The 18,033-nt window shown below is 37.3% G+C and overlaps 1 protein-coding gene across 1 annotated transcript in view; it reads left to right on the top strand.

The window, feature by feature from the left end:
* pex14 (peroxisomal biogenesis factor 14) overlaps positions 1 to 15,918 on the top strand; it is a 161,115-nt gene extending 145,197 nt beyond the window's left edge. Inside the window, exons 8-9 of the mRNA XM_056448788.1 lie at positions 13,175 to 13,266; positions 14,973 to 15,918. Of these exons, the coding sequence (XP_056304763.1) occupies positions 13,175 to 13,266; positions 14,973 to 15,444 (564 nt within the window). The 3' untranslated portion in view covers positions 15,445 to 15,918. The remainder of the gene's footprint in view (positions 1 to 13,174; positions 13,267 to 14,972) is intronic.
* Positions 15,919 to 18,033: the final 2,115 nt, after the last annotated feature.

Below are 18,033 nucleotides of genomic sequence, written 5' to 3'. Positions count from 1 at the left end.
CTCAGCTAAAACAAACGCTTTACTTACCTGTTCTCTTTGTATTCCTCCTAGTCTTCCTGGTCCTCCCGAATCGTCCTGTCTTCCAGTCCTTCCAAGTCTGTGTCATCCTCTGTCAGCTGTATCTGGTGTGTGCTGTCCATCCTCGTGTATTCCTGTTACCCAGCCACGGAGGAAAAGACCCCAACATCATTCCTGATCCTCCTGGCTATCCTTCATGTGCTCCTTGTTGTCATTTAATAAACACCCTAACGTTTCCTTACCTCTGTCTCCTGTCCGCTTCATAACAAAAACAAGATATTTTGCAGAAAGTCCTATTGTTTCTGGTCATCGAGAGCTCAAATGTCATAAAACACAATAAATGTGCTTTATTGTGACTGTTTAAGTGATAAAACAAGTCTTGTAGATTTATGTCATACTTTAATTTACAGGACAAAATTTAAGCTGAAATTTACTTCGAATTTACTACTGTACATGTCTTAAATCCCAATTTTGTCAAATGAAAGATGCACTATGACATGTTGTTACAGAGTTGCTAGCATTTGACATCATTGATATCAAACCTTGTTTGTTAATTTATTGAATTCCCGCACATAGACTTTAGTAGGGCGGGCCACCCAGGTATATTAAAGGCCACCCAAGTATATTTGATAACAATCTTTTTTTTTTTTACCAATATTATAATCCTTTTACACTCTTTTTGTATCCGCCCAAGATAACCCAACATCCACGTTCAATTAACCTGTGGAAAATTTTCTCTTGCCCCATTTCGTACTGCTCGATGTGTGTGCTCGGGAACTGTCAACAAATACTACAGTAAGAACTTTAACAATCAGTATTTGATGCATTTTTTTGTGGATTTGCAACAATGAGTCACACACAATGTCTCATTACAAAGTTCATGCACACACACAGCAAGGACACAAACACATAGCGCAGACACATAAACACACACACACACACACACACACACAAACGTAGCGCAGACATACACACACACACACACACACACACACACATAGCTCAGACACGCAGACACACACACACACAGAGAGAGAGAGAGAGAGAGAGAGAGAGAGAGAGAGAGAGAGAGAGAGAGAGAGAGAGAGAGAGAGAGAGAGAGAGAGAGAGAGACAGCTCGTTAAACTTTGCACTCGTTTTGCACGAATATGTGACATGATACTGGTAATCTCCACTGCTGTATGGATATCTGTTATGTTAATGTACAAAATAAACTTGTCCACAAACCGCGACGTTACATACACGTGACTACCGGACATGTTAATGTGCGCAGCTGTCAATCAATATTGGTAGGCGGGGGGACCGCACTCCTACGTAAAGTTGCGGTCGATCTGAAAACCGCTCCAATTGGTCCACCGTTTTTATGTTGTTAAATTTGAAAAAAAAAAAGGACTGGGTGTGTTTATTTCACCCCAATATGACAGTTTATACACTATACTTACACACATTTCTGTCCAAACAGCTTGAAAAGTAGATTTTTCACCATAGGTGCCCTTTAAACCAAATCCGATCAGAACAGGTACTTCCCTAATTTCACATTGCATGTAAATGCCTTTATCAGTGTTCTAGCTGTTTATTCATGTCCGCATGTCTGATGCCTGTACACGCAAGCTACACCTCACAGTTAGATTTCCTTCCAAATGTTATTTGTAATTCCACCAACACTAACCACTCTCACAAGTCCTTACTGTGGACACGCAATGAGCTTGAGCAGGTATTTCTAGACAGGGGTGGCAGTAATGTTTTGCACACACCAAGGCATTCTTAATAAAGCGCAAAAGCATGTTATTGACAGACAAATTGTAGGCTAGGCATGGGCCCGGATATGATTCTGATGATATAATAACCTTGGATAAAAATATCACGGTTTCACTGTACATTTTTCCACTTTGATCACAATATATTTTATTTTGAGAAACATTTAAAATATTTTGGAACAGTAAACATGTCAGGCTAATAATTCAAATGAATCATTGATCATTCTGTTGTCTTCATCAGTTTCAAAAATACAGATTTCTTTACAATTTAAAGTGACATCTTTGGATATCCTAAAAAACAAAACAAAAAATCTAAATCTAATCTTACATATACTGTAGAAGTGGTATAACAGAAAATTTTGTCGGTTTTAAAACCTTGACTTTCCCAAACCGTGGTATTCCTTGAAAACAGTTATTGTCAATTGTAACATAAAATATCACAGCATCTGATGATCCGCCGCTTATGATTTCCCAATGATTTTGAGCAACTAAAGCTGATGTCAGGTTTTGACATTAATGTCTTATTTAAACCTTTGAATCTCATGTTGCATGTAAACATTAAAAAAAAAAAAGTTTCTGAAATCTACTTTTTTAATAGATCTCCACTTGTTTTGTTAATATAAACAAACTCCAGAAAAGCTATTCGTATTATGCAAAAATAACTTAACTTTTGTAGAATAAATTAATAACTAGCTTCGAATGACATGAGAGGTTGCCTTAAGGGAAAACAAGGCAATGTTAGCTTGAAAAATCACATAATCAGAACATTCCTTCAGTTTTTAGCATTCTTGTCATTATAGGCCATTCGCCTCAAAAGAATGAGATATGGATCATCTTCGATGCATGTGGCAGTGGTTGCCAACATTTTTTTCATTTTCCTGTCATTGTTAATTTGTTGCGTAGACATCATCAGAGAACAAAATTCCATGTGCATTACATAACAAACTGCGTAATCTCTAGGACAAAAAAATGCAGAAATTGCCTTTCCTTCTCAGAAATACTTTTACTCTAATAGAGCAGAGATAACACGTGAAAAGGAAGCTTAAAGAAGGGGAAAAAAAGGAATTTAGTTTAGTTAGTCTGAAATGGTTGCATTCCTCTCGACTTAATATTTTTTTTCTGTCTCATTGATATTATAAATCATAAGCTGCACTTGTTTTGTTGTGTTTAAATAAAGCCCTCAGTGCGCATTTTCATAAGGCCCTTCGCGGCGCTCTGTTTCAGGGGCACAGCCTCTATAAAACAAGGCCACTTTGAGTTTAAAACAACAGAGGGCATTTTTCAGTGACACTGAGACTGATGCCTCGTCCTGATGTGAATATTAGTGGTGACAGAGCTCATATGCCGTTCAGAGGAGAAAAATGTGCATCAGCAGGACAAGGCATGTCATGGGAGCTCCATAAAGAACGTGTGCGGCCATCTCCAGCGCGTTCAAGCAAGCAAGCCATCCAGGCACAGGAAGTGAACCCACGCTGCTGCCATCTCCTGATTTCACCTCTATCTGTCATTTGCTTTCTGCTAATTTCATCTGGGCTGAGACCTCGTTTAACCCCCACCCATATTGCAACTGAAGAGATGGACCAGCAGGATTTTCTGTCAGCTTTAGCTTTTTGAGTTTGTAGGCGTGACGATGGAAGAATTACAAAGGAAGGAAACGTATTGTTCATAAATAATGATTGTTGCCTGTAAAATATGATTGTATACATTTAATGTGTTCTTGATGAAGTTTAGCTGGCTTTGTTAAACCAAAGTTTGAAGTATGTGTACAGATAATATAGAATGAATTTTGATTAACAGTTTTAAGTGTGGAAATAGGAGTTTTTATTTATTTAAGTTATTGTCGATAAAATTAAATCTTATTTATTACTTATTAATTCAGTAAATTATATTTACTAAATTAGTTTATTATTGTGAGCGGCACAGTGGCTCAGTGGTTAGCACTGACGCAAGAAGCAAGATTCCTTGCCTCAAAGCATTGCCTCAAAGCAAGATGGTTGTTGGTTTGAGTCCCGGCTGGGCCAGTTAGCATTTCTGTGTGTTGTTTGCATGTTCTACCTGTGTTTGCGTGGGTTTCCTCCGGGTGCTCTGATTTCCCCCACAGTCCAAAAACATGCACTATAGGTGAAATGGATGGACTAAATTGACCAAAGTGCATGTGATAGTGTATGGGTGTGTCCCAGAACTGGGTTGCGGCTGGAAGGGCATCCGCTGCGTAAAACATATGCTGGAATAGTTGGCAGTTCTTTCCACTGTGATAACCCCTAATAAGTAAGGGACTTAAGGCTGTTTTATAGTTCTGCTTCAAGCACACGTGTATGGTCCTTTGCGCGGTAGCATAGCCCTTGCCGTGGCTGACGCGCACCTCTCAAAAAATGTAACTACCAAGCTTTATGATTGGTCGGCTTGGTAGCAGTGATGAGTGTGTGCAGTGCTGAGAGCCACGAGCCAGATGGAGCGATTGTTTACAAGTGTCGAGCCCCTTGAAGAAGCTCCAGATGAAAACTTTCGTTTTGTGTTTACCTTATGATTAAATTCGTTGCAAGTCCGCCAGTTCCTGCCGCTGAATGAGCGCGTTTTAACTACTTGTAGCGTTCAGAAAAAACAAAACACCTGCGAAGAAACTCGACACAGAGGAACAAAAAAACCTACTGCCTGCTATTGTTTTGGAAGTGTTATTGCAGAGCAACACAAACCTCATGCAGAAGTATAAATGCACGACTATGCACAAGGCTTGTGCGTAGAAGGCAATAAAGTTATTGCTTGTGCAATAAAATTAGTTAATTAAACAAGTCAGCAGGCAAATTAAAGCACAAACGACAAATAAATGGACAAATGAACAATGGAAATATTAGATATCTGAACAAACAACTGGACAAATGAACGAACAACTGGACAAACAACTAAACAAACAAACAACTGAACAAAAACATGGATGACTAAACAAATAACTGTACAAACCACTGGAAAAAATTAATATATGATTAGAGACATCTGATTGAACAACTGGACAAACACCTGGATGACTAAACTGGGCAAGCCACTAGAAAAAAACAAATAAACAACTACACAAACTAAAAAATAAAAAACTGAACAAAAAATTGGACAAGCAGCTGAACAAATAGTCAAACAACTGGACAAAAAGGTAACAAGTTGACCGAGAAAAATAATTGCAACAGATTAAATGAGCAACAACTGGAAAACTGAACAAATAACTGCTGAAATACATAAAAGTTGGCATTAAAACAAACAAACAAACAAACAAGAGAACAAGTGTGGTGAACAGTTCCCCAGGTAGACATTGCAGGATGATCAACCCACAGTAACAGCAAAAGAAGATGATGAATCGACAGGAAGATAGTGAAATTTGTAATCATTGTTGTTTGTCTGTTGCGGCATTGTTGATTTTGTTGTCTTCGCATGCTAATTTAATGCATTATGGTGTAATTATCTTTTAAAAGAATGCTCCTCATGATGATAAGGCCTCTTTGAAGACATGTGCCTATAATCTATAAAGAATAGTCATCTGAGGGAAATCGCCTGCTGAAAACACATTGCCATTCCTCAGATTGAGAAACTCTACACACTTTGTATCTTACGATGCGGCGATAAATCATCCGGTAACGGGCTCCAAAAAGCTCTTTGGAATCACAACCGAGGGCATGTTTTATGTCCACAGCTTGTTAAGCACATGGGTGTTTTACTGAAGCATCTGGATCCTGTAGCAAAGCATATGCAAACACATCTGGCCTGGCACAAATTGAAGTGAAAATATGGATCTCTCACCCTTCTGAAGTTTGCTCGAATTGCAGACTCACCACTACGTTTCTCCCCCCCAGCATCCTTCCGTCGCTCTCTTGAAGTGCGTAACCCATAAACTGACTTGCCAAAAATATTGTCTGTGGTTCACCTCCGCCGTTAAAGAGGCACGCCTCCGCTAGTTCCAGAAAAAACGATCGATTGTTCAAAACGCTTTCAGTCATCATCCGCAAAGTCGAGCAGAAACGGCTGAAAATCTCTGTCCGATTGGAGATTGAATTAAAAAGCTTCATTTGTCATGAGTGCCCTGCTGGAAAGCAGCAAAGTATACTTCACATCCAAACAGCCATTAAACAAATCATAAAGTCGGCTTCGCGCTGATCTTAAATTTTGTTTTGAGAGATGCGGGGCCCTGTTGTCTAGAGCCATATGGGAAATTCAGGAAATGATTTTCAGGTCTGGAGCATGAAATTAAGGACACGTGTTAAGCCTTTTGGCTGCGTATAATTTTCAGTGCGGTTTTCGGAGTTGCTTTTTCAGGGATCTTTGCTTTAGTGCAGAATGCGCCAAGCTTGGCAATTAAACTCTTCAATGCGGAAATGTGTATTTAACCCGAAACACATGGTGACTCCTGTTTCCTCAGCTGCTAAGTAAACATTTTTTTTATATTTTCCAAACCACACAAATAAAGTGTGTTTTGTGTTGTGAGCACACTGGGCCTGTTTCACTGCAGCAGTCAATCAAACTGTGCATGCATTTATGCTCATAGTTTCACGTTGGCTTTTTCATTTCAGTAGATTGGATAGATACTTTTACATTTCCACATGCACGCCTTAAGCTCTTATTCAAATGGCGCTTGATGATAAAGTTTTTGACGACTGATAAAGAAAGTCAGTTGGAACTTTATTGCATTTCATTTCAATACATTGTGTTTGTAAGGATAGAAATACTCAGGTTTCAGGTGCTGGAAATGTGTATACTTTCTTTACTACAGCATATACTTCACTGATGTACTACACTGTAAAAATGCAGGGTCCCACACAATTCCTTCATGTTGTCCCAACACAAAATGTTTAGGTTAACTTAATTGTTTTTACAAATTTAAGCTGATTAAACATAAAATAATTACATAAGGTTATCTCCAAAAAATCTCAAGAATTGTGTTGATTCAGCTCATTATAAATAAGCAGTTTAAACAAACAGCAAATGTAATTTTATCGAGTGTAGTGAGCATGCTTGTGTATTTATTTACTTTTTCTGACATCCTATATGTCCTAAGGCCCTGACATCACATTTATTTATATGGAATTTATAGACTGAATAATAATAGGCTATTTTGAGAATTTCTATATCCACAACTCACAAATCAGTTCCAAAATAGCAATAGTTTTTTTCAGATTTCTGTTTTGAATTCACTTTGTTTACAGAATTTTTAATAAACGACATTTTGTTCCCTATTTTAGCAAATTTGTGTAAAATATGAGTCTGTTGAGATACATTTAAGAGTTCTTATTTACATTTTTTTTGGCATCTTGATCTCTTTGGTCATATTTAATATTATGTAAAAGGGAGAATGTTGCATCTCATTCTACACAAATATAAATCATTGACTAGTTCGGACAGACTTCCATACTTTGGGTTCAGAATTTGACATTGATGCGTGAAGCTTTTATTTAAATGACCATTGATTAAAGTTTTTGTCGGCTGATAAATGAAGTCAATTAGAACTTCCAAAGAGAAAAAAAACAATAGAGATACTCAAGAAATAGTTTCAGGTGCTAGAAATGCCTATACATTTTACCCTGAGTACTTTCTATATGTTTATTTGTTGATTTTTTTTTTTTTTTTTTTTTTTATTGCATAATTTAAATAAAATCTTTGAATTTTAATTGATTCAATTTGAGTTGAATTTTATGGATAGTTCACAAGTTTACAGTTTTTTAAATTTGTATGGTTTCTTGTTTCCTGCAGAGATAAAAAAATAGAAAAAAATGTGAATAATGTAGCTCAATGTATTTATATATATATATGGATTTTATAGATATGTGATATTTTAGAAATATTACCTGCATTCACCAAGAGTTTGTTTTTCTTTTTTTAGTTTTTAATTTCTTTTCTGTTTTTAATTTCTGTTTTTAATTTTTCATTTTCTTCTTCTTTTTACTAAATATTAAATATATACTTTATTTAATTGTTTCCCCATTTAAAAACATTTGTGTACAACTTTGTCAACTAAAATGTATCTGCTTTTTAGCACCTTGTTTTTTTAGATATTTTTTGTTAATATTTTATGGGAAGCAGAATATTGCATCTTATTTTGCACATACATACACCATTGACAAGTCGAGTTTAATTGTGTTCCCGCTTGAATTCAGCAATAGCTGTCTTTATTAGTGGCTGCTCATGGAAGATTAGGAGTACTTCGATTTTTTTTTTCTTCCACCGCAGAAGGCACTGCAACCGGGAAAGTGAATAAACAGGCTCAAATAAATTGTACCACTCTTTTCACCAGAAAACACTCCCTTGGGATTTATTTTCATGCTGATTCCACCATAAATATACATGCATTATGCGGTGGAAATAGCATCAGAGAGGAAAGCAGTGAATCAATTTGTATTCAGACGTTTCCTAACTCACCTTGTTAAGATATTATCCGCTCTTAATGTTCTGCAGACATTTGCTTTAATGTATTCCTTGTCTGCTGCTGTGTAAGTGCATGAATATACCTCTCTTGTACGGTACGCTCCACCTCCTTAAATAATTACCCAGACTGTAGCGAAGCTTTGTTCACACTTAAGAGGGTGACGGACCCCGATCACACTGCACTGACCCCTCTGACTGGATGGCTGCTCACACAGTCAAAGACATGCAGAGAAAGGCCTTTAGCAGCAATTAAACGGTCATCACTAAATGTGTGTGCGTGCGCTCGTGTTCGCCTCTCCAAATGAAGAATTGCAACCGCGGAAGTTTAAACACCGCCGGCTGAGAGGTGCTTTGTAGCCTCTGTTAAAATATTATTTAGATTTTATGTCTGAGAAGTGTAAGCTAAGCCTCCGAAGCAATTAATTTTTTTTCCCCGTTACAAAGGTAAAATGAGCAAGAGGTACATTCCAGCCTTATTATAGCGGGTGCCGTGGGGAGTGTGGGATTAAGATGGCCATAATGAGGTGAGGCCTGTAATAAGAGTGTCTTCACCAGGCCTAATGCGCTCAGCTCGGAATCAGATGTGGCCTCTTCGAAAAACGCTGCACTTATCTGAGGGCTTTAGGAGCAGAAAGAAGACAAAACCGCCGTCCCTCGCTGTAAATGAGTCTGATCCTTTTCAGATGTGATTCAATTAATTTACTTTAGTTTTAATTACACGTGGAAGAGTCCGAGTTATCCCTCTTCTCTCGATAGGGGGTCTCTGCTTTCTAACTAGCTGCCCCCAGTGACTCCGATGTTCTTAATTACACTTTTATTTTCCTTTTCCCCCCAGTCCTTTTTTTTTACTTCCTTTTTCTGCTCTCCTTCCCCCACTTGTTAGTGAGTGGACAAACAGGATTGTGGGGAAGATGAGGCGGTATGTTTGCTGGAGGTTCAGACTGTTTCTCAATATGCATTTTAAGATGATCCTGTGTCCTTGTGTTTGGTGTATCATCATCATCATCGGTCTAATACTTAAGACATATAATAATGATAATAATGCATCGAAAACAGACTCGAAGTCCCAGAAGTCATTGCGGCTAAATATATAGGAGGAGGAAAGGACAGCATTTTATAGTATATTCACTATTATTTACAGTTCAGAGATGGTTCCTGAATGAGATGGGGAAAGTAAACATTCAAAATGTAATAAAAACTCTTTATTTTAACGATCCAGCCGCAAAGTGTAAAGCGAATGGCGCAAAAGCATTAAGGGTATGTCTGAATCCACTTTTGCTATTTTAGGAACAGAAAAATATGCTTTGCACCCTGGCGCATGGTCTAACAGGGTTGTGCTTATTCTCTTAATGAGTTATGGGTGTGTTTTGAGCATAACGTGCATTAAACCAATCAGAGTCTCATCTCCCATTCACTTTAAGAGTCAGTTGCGTCGTGCCATGGCAACTTTGCTATTGACATGACAGACTTTGTAAATGGAAAAACTGAATGCTTTACTAGCGAGAAAACAGTTAAACATACCATCTGCAGCGCAAGGATAAAAAACGAGCCCCCTCCATTCAGCCTCTTTACTTTCACTTTACTTTACTTTTACTCTTTGCTTTACTTTTGTGGATAAGGAAACGGTGAAAACTCACTCCACTGAAGACATCCATCAGCCTACATTATAAATTTTGTTTGTTAAGCGCAAAGATTTGCTACAAAACTATTTTTAAATTCAGTTTTAATTTCCAGCAAATGAATAAATGAACAATAATAACAAAGTGTGGTCAAAAAAAACTATCCAAACACAGGTCCTATTCTTATTCCCCATATGGTGATGCATACGTCTTCAAAACCCGACAGTTGATTAAAACAAATATAAATATGCAAAAAAAAGTTTTTTTTTTCTTTTCTTATCTGAAATTCCTATTAAAATCGGTTTTATTTATGTTGTACAAAGTATGTTTTGTATGTTATATTGAAAAAAAAAACTTATATTGTTATACTGTTATATTGATATACTGTTAACTGTTATATTGTTATATTGAAAACAAAAAAACAAACAATAAATCAGTGTATGAATGTTGTAATGTAATGTGGCTTTTGCTGCTTGTTCAAACTACTTATTTAAAAATGAGTTGAAACAACAAAGTTCTTAAGGGTTTTTGGTCAACTAAATTGTTTTATGTTCAATCCACTTAAATTTGTAAACTTTATTGATTTGTGTTGGGACAACATGAAGGAATTGTGTGGACCCCAGCATTTTTACAGTGTAGGATGTGTTCTGAGTTCATGCAGTCTTCCTAGTTGGTTCTTTTGAGCTAAATTGGCAAGACCATTCTCTGCATTCTTGGTATTGAGAAACAGCCAGTGTCTTTGATACATGTAAATGTTTAGAGGGACCTACAAAACTCTTTTTTTTCTTTCTAGAATAGGATTTTATATATATATATATATATATATATATATATATATATATATATATATATATATATATAAAATGACATTAGCAACTACCTCTCTTTTCTTAAGAAAAAAAATGATGGATGGATTTTTATGGCTTTTTTCCCTTTCTTGAAGTCATTTGCTATTCAAATGTTTGCTGGCCACTTCAATTGGCCATCACTCCCTTCAGCAATTCATCCTATGGCAAGCAGTTGGTGATAAGGCTTCTTTTAATAAAAACCTCTCTGACTTGATGAATACTGCTATTGTTGTGCCAGAATGCGCTTATCAAACACCTCTGTCCTGCTCAAATCAACAGTCTGCAATATGGAAAAATATGTAAAAATGGCATGATTAATTCCCCTTGCCTTTTCTGAAAGATCCTGACCTTCTGGGTGGAGGAGATACAGCAGTTGGGACTCATCAACGTAGTTTGATATCATGGCTTTGAGGACTTTTATTGTCTCATATTGGCAGCTGAAATTCGTCAAACAATTTTCTTCATTCAGTAACTCTGACAAATCAAATGAGAAAGAGTCACACGCTAACAGAACGACGACAATTGTGAAGTTTTGGCACGATCTACATATAGTATTATTATAATATTTTTTAGTCAATAAGACCAAATATGAAACAGAAGCTAGAAATTAAGAGCTTTAACGACTGTAGAGGACAGGCAATAATGTACAGTGAATCACTCTTGTCCTCTCCATATGCACCAGACAATTTCTTAAAGTATAAACTTATGTAAATAAATAAACAAACTAAACTTTTCAAATCATTTATGTACGTATTGCTGTGCTCTGATAATGTGAAGTGCTGCTTCTATCCTTACTTTGTAAATTGCTTTGGATAAAAGTGTCTGCTTAGTGAATAAGTATAAATGTAGTAGCATTTTTTTTAGATAATAAGAATTGTTTACAGTGTCAATTGTTTACAAAGTCAAAGTTCACCCAAAAATGAAAATGTGTTCATTTACTTATCTGTCATCTAAAGTAGTAGTCACACTGCACTTTCACCCCATAGACTTCCATTCATTTCCACGTGAATGTGACCAAAGACTATAGAATACACGAGACATGTCACTTGTATAGTTTTAAATGGGGAAAAATCCATGATCAATGTGGCGAATTAAGCCCCACCTACTAGTACTGGAGCCATTATAGACTGACGTTTCTCCGGGGGAAAAGCTCGGGCCAGATGCCTGCTTTTATGACAGTTTGGTGGTCAACAAACGTACTGTAATCTCAGCCAATACTTGCATCACAGACATAAAAAACATATCCACATAAAGCTTGAACTCTGTGCTCAGGGACATAGCTTGTGGAGAGGAAAGGGGGACAGAGTGCATAGGGCCCTGGCAAATTAGGCCCACAAATGACTAGGGGGCCCACAAAACATTTTTTGAAAAGGGTCCAAAAAATCTGATGACGCCCATCTATAAATTAAACAAGTGCACTTGAAAACAAAAGTTTTTGGGTTTTGTAATCTGTATGAAACGGATGTGAGGTCAGAATGTTATTCAATGTGAGGTCTGAATGTTATTCAGAAGATGATAACGTGTAAAATGGCCATAAGTGAGGTTGGTGTCGTGATCTCATTCCTTTCGAGTGGGCAAAATCACAATATGCTGATTTTGTTTAATTCTAACATTTAGAAACAAAGCTTAGTTGTTACATTTTATTGGTGATTCCAAGTTTGTAGCTTAATTGTAAGCTTGGCAAACAGATTTGAAGTATTTGATGTTTCCCCATTCAGACAGAATACCCAAGCATACTGCCCGACAGGCATTTTAAAGATGGCCGCTAAGTGAAATGACTTGCCTTAAAGGGACTTTGATGTGACAGACTGGAAACGCACGCTCATGTGACAAGTTTCGCAGTTCGCTTCATTGCAAAGTTCAAGTTTGGTAAACTCTGACCTGCAAAATCGCATCACATGATTGCATGAGACCAATCGAAGATCAAAGCATGACGTCTCTGTACACAAATTTAAAATATGGACCAATCGCTTACTTTTTAAAATGTCTAATCATCTTGTTTAATCCCGCCACTCTCTGCTGCATCGTACGACCATCATAAGTTTCAATCTCAAACTCTAGTGTGATCGAGGCATACGATTCATGAGGCAGTTGTTCATCGGTAGAACATTATAGAACATTTTAACTGAATCTGTGGTTCTCAGTGATTCATAAAATGCAAGTCAATAGTTACTGACACAATAAAAGTAAAAAAAAAATGAAGTTAAAACAAATACACTCAAAACAAAATGTCTCTAGTGGTGCATTGAGGTCTTACAAAGTGGAAAGTTCGGTTTGTACAGGAAATGTAACGGTTTCAGCTAAAAATCTACATTAATGTTGTACTGGAGAAACAGTTCACCTACTGTACACCTTGGATGGCCGGAGGATGAGTAAATGATCAGCTAGTTTTCATTTTTAGTTGAGCTATCCCTTTAAGAGTGATCCTTGGAGCTGTTTCAAGTGGAACACCCGCAGGAGTAAAGAATAAAAGTGTAAATTTGTTTTCAAAATAGAGAATGATTATCATTTATTTGTAATTTTGTCTCTTCAGGCTTCGTCTGCCACCAACCGCATGCTGGAGTCTCAGAGCATCAGCGAACTCAAGGCTGAGATTGTGTCTCTTAAGGGTCTTCTCCTCAGCAGGTAACTGTTTTCAATGATTAATCAACAATAACAATAGACTTTAGTCATAATACATGCCATATTTGATTTGACAGGGGCGATAATGAGACTGTGAGGGACGTTAATTTCCAAATGCGTATCTGCATGTCAGTATTTTAACTGATGCTGCTAAGGGTGCTGTGCTAAGGAGCGATTTATCATTTTAAAGTGTAAGACAATGGCTGTGTGTGTGGTGCATGCATGTTTTGCAATACAAAGTACACACAGTCTAGCAAATGTCCCCACAAGTACAGCAATACCAGAAATTGTATCCACATTTTTTTGGTACCTATGAAGAAAACGCCTCATAAATCACACAGAATGAAGTGTTTATAAAAGGGTTAAGGGTTGAGTTTAGGGGTAGAGTTGGTGTAGAGGGACATGCAGTATACTGTACATCATTACTTTTTTTGGCAAGGCCTCATGAAGATATCTGTACGTGTGAGAGTGTATGTGTCTGTTTCTGTTTTTAGACATATTTTTTCATTGTTGTCCATAATGTTGGATTGTAATAAGATTATAATCCACAATTCTTTAAAATTTTTAATTTCACAATTAGATATTTACATAACCATAATAATGCATAAACAACTATAATGGTACAAAGATACAATTGACCATAATACAGATACAATAAACCATGCTTTAAGTTGCAGTACCGATGTAGAAGGATTAAATGTAAAATAACACAGCATGGTCATCTCTCTAGATATAAAATATTAACATTAATCTTTGTTAAAGCTGTAAATGCTATTCAGTCAGGAACAGTGAGGGAGTTTTCTTTTTTAACATTAAAGATATACAGTATCCACCCGGAATTCATCTGTTTTTTCAAATATTTTTATTTTACTGAGTGCTCAATACTAATAACACTTGTATACTTGACATTTAACAGCCGGAAGGAGACGTTCCAACATGATTTTTAGTGTTATCACTATGTAAATGACTGGAGAGTATTCTTTCTCAGTCTGGCCAACTGATATTTGTATGCCTTGGGACGTTTCGGCAGATAAATGTGTCTGAAATGGTTTGATCCGCATGTGTCATATCATTCTCTTCACTGGGGCATGTAGCTGGAACCAGCTCATTACTGGTTAATGAGGCCTGATGCATCCAACAGGTTCCTTCAATGCCCCAAGATGGATCTTCCCTCACTTTCATTAATGTTTACTTGATTGTGTATGTATCATGCAAATTAAGATCTAAGTAATCTCATACATCTGAAATTCGCTCAGATGAAAGCTTTCGTTTGCCTGTTGTCTGCTCTCATTAAACATTTTAAGCTATAATTACCTTTTTTCTTCAAATGTCTGAATGTTTTTTCTTTCTGCGTCCTTCTCAAGATGTGATATCTTCGCTGTAAATACGAATCAAGCTTGCCATCTGCTCAACTTGTTGCTTCGTACATTCAAACAAAGCCTCGTCGACAGTACATATCTGAAGTTGCTTTTGAATTTACTTTCCCTTTGCTGTGAAGACATGCTTTGTTTTGAATCAGATGCCAGGTGTGGTGTGCATATGGCCGTAATCTCTCGTCTACTTCCATACTGACAAATCTGTTCGTGTTTCCAAAGCACAATAGCTGGACTCGCTTGTGCATATTTTAGTCAGAAGCCTGAGGCAAAGTGTGAGGGATTTCGACAAAAACAGTTCTTGTAATGTTCTATTCACGTCCTGTTTCTTCTCAGGAGACAGTTCCCTGCTTCACCATCCGTTCCAAAAATCCCATCATGGCAAATCCCTCTCAAACCGGGGTCGCTGTCCAACCCGCCCTCAGTCAACCACACCAACAGCAGCAGTGACATTTCACCGGTTAGCAACGAGTCAGCTAATTCCTCTCCCATCAAAGAGGGCAGCAGCTCTCAGGCCACCCCATCCAGCTCGCTCTGCCTGAACGGAGATGTGGGCCTGGGCTCCCTTCACCCTCTAGACCTGAAAGACCAGGTCCGTATGGAAGTGCAAGGAGAGGAAGAAAAGAAAGAGGACGATGAGGAAGAGGAAGACGAGGAGGATGATGATGACGACGTGACCCACGCGGACGAGGAAGATCATCTGAGCGTGCAGACGGAGGACAGAAGAGGAGGCGATGGACAGATAAATGAGCAAGTAGAGAAACTACGGCGTCCAGAGGGTGCGAGTAATGAGAGCGAAGTTGATTAGAGCTAAAAAATTCCCACACCCGGACTTCATCCGTCCATCTGCTCCTCTTGGTTTTCCCAGGTTTCCTTAGAGTTAATTTAAGTTTTGAAATCACACCCCTGTTGCAGTAAAACGGCTACCGTGTGCATCATTTAGCACTGCACAAGAGCTGCAGGTGAGGGGGATTATGTTCTTTTCACTGCAGTGCTTTACCCTTTTGACTTTTCCACATGCAAACTTTCAACGTGCAAACCAGAGCGACAGCACAAACCTTCTGCATGCCTGAACAAGCACAGCAACAGACATTTTTGGAAAGACCATGAGAGAATTATGACTTCTTTTTTTTGTTTGTGTGTGTTTTGCAATCAGTCAGTCCATACGATTTTCCTTAATGCTAGCTATTTTACTGAATACTGTAGTGGTTCAAAAAAAGTCTGTTTAAAGTGTTAGCTTGCCTAAAAATGACAATTCTGACATCATTTAATCACCCTCATGAAATTCATGATTTTTTTTCCTCTTTGGAACACAACTGAGAGAATTTTATTGAAATCTGAGAAATCTATATGCTTCCATTTAAAGTTTATTCGTCTAAAACTCTGACAAATAATAATAAAGAGATCAAACATACTGTATATCTACATGAAGGTAGCAGTTTAATCCAAGTCTTCTGAAGGGACATGACAATTTGATGAACAGATTTATTTTGCGATTATTTGTATATTAACACTGATCAGTGAACATAAACAGAAGTTTAGGCATGAAAAAAAGTTTGTTCCTACAAAACTTCAAACATGCTACAGTGACAAAATAATGGACCTCGTTGGTTCTTGTGGAAGCTCAAACATTCCACTTGGCATCCAAGATTGAGCTTCATTGTTTCTTGCAGAAGCTCAAACGTGCAATAAATGCCCTTCTTACTTTGTTTTGGAGTCTTGATTTTAGTAAAAATATCTAAAAGTTCTTTAATGAAGGAACATTTTCTGGACAAGTAAAGAAAATGATCATTTATATTATTATAGATTTATTATTTTTTGTTTTCAGAAATAATAACTCAAAATTCAATGAGTTTTTCCTTAAAACAAGCAAAATAATCTGCCAGTGGTGCAAGTAAAATATATATAATTTTTTTTAGTTTGTAAAAGGTTTAGAAGTACTTGTCTATACAATGCATCTTGATTTACGAATTTTTAGATATTTGGACTAGAAACAAGACAAAAGCTCAAAGAAAGGCAGATTTTGCAGTGTGCCATATGACACCCATGAATGTACCTCATTGATTCTTGCAGAATCTCTAATGTACATGTGGCATCCAAGAATGGACCTCATTGGTTCCTGAGGAAGCTGGTGTGACAAACAAGAATGAACTTTTCTTTCTGCACATAAGGCAAACATGCTTGATCTTCCATAACTACATTTAAGTGCTATAAATATATTGTTCACTTATTATTACTATTTTTATGTAAACGAAAGCACAAATCTGTTTATCATGAAAAGCAATCATGTCTTTTAGAAGGCCTGGATTAATCTGCTCACATTTTTCCTTATAAATGTTTGAAGCATCAAAATTTTAGCTGAAACGGCTCTCAGTGGAGAGAGAAAAAAAGTCTGTCTCTGATTTGATTCCTCACTTGTGTTCCAGATATGAATAGATTGGGCTTGAGGGTCAGTAAATGACGACCAGATATTTTAAATCATTTTGGGTAGCACCAACCCTTTAAGTGTACTCCAGCATTTCAAGTCAGTAACCTAATAAATTGCAGTGTAGACACTATAGCAACAAATCTGTGGCACCAAAGAATCAGAAAGTTGTAATCTGAGATTGTTTCTGTGCCAGTTATTAACCTGTTGGATGTGGGTGTTCATTATGATAGCGTGAACTCTCTTTCAGATGTTTGAGATTATGTGCAGTAGTACACTGGGCTGCGGCAGTCGGAGTAACAACGAGGCCTTGTATTTTAATCAGAGCGACTGGTGGATTTAAGATGAAAATGAAAGAAAGAAAGGGGGAGGAAAACATGTATGAGAACAGACAATGAGGCGAAAGAGAAATGTGTTTGTCTCGCTTGTATCTCTCAGTCTCCAGCAGGGTAGCTGATTTGGTTTATGAAGTATGTTAATAATCAAATGATCGACAAATAACAGATGTATTAGTTCATGCGGCTTGAAATGTCAAGGAGGCTAAAATCGGAAATCTAATACTGAAAGCCTGTTATATTGTATTATATTACATGACAAACCCTCCAGTCCAAATTATATAGGCCTCCTGCAGTGAATAATCTTAACATGAAACGGTGCTGGGGTTTTGTAATTAAACTGTGTAAAACAATGGATGCTTCAGCAGAGGTGCTGACAGTTGTGCTTTTCTCTTTGGGGGCTTTTCTCTCAGAAAGTCCTAAAGGATGAAAAAAAAAATTTCCCCCGTGATGCAAATGGAGAGTAACGTATGAATATTTAAGTAATGAAATTACTCACTCGCCAGCTGATGAGAAACAAAGCCAGAGAGATCCTGGAGTGAGAACGAGAGCGTCAGATCCATTGTGACATTTTCACTTTTAACAAATGACCTTCAGAGTAACCGGATTACAGCGCAGCCAGGTGAATTGTGGCTCT

The sequence above is a fragment of the Danio aesculapii genome, chromosome 23, assembly GCF_903798145.1.
Source record: "Danio aesculapii chromosome 23, fDanAes4.1, whole genome shotgun sequence".
NCBI classification, from domain to species: domain Eukaryota; kingdom Metazoa; phylum Chordata; class Actinopteri; order Cypriniformes; family Danionidae; genus Danio; species Danio aesculapii.
The sequence above is the reverse complement of the archived record's forward strand: the minus strand, read 5'-3'. Positions and strand labels throughout refer to the sequence as shown.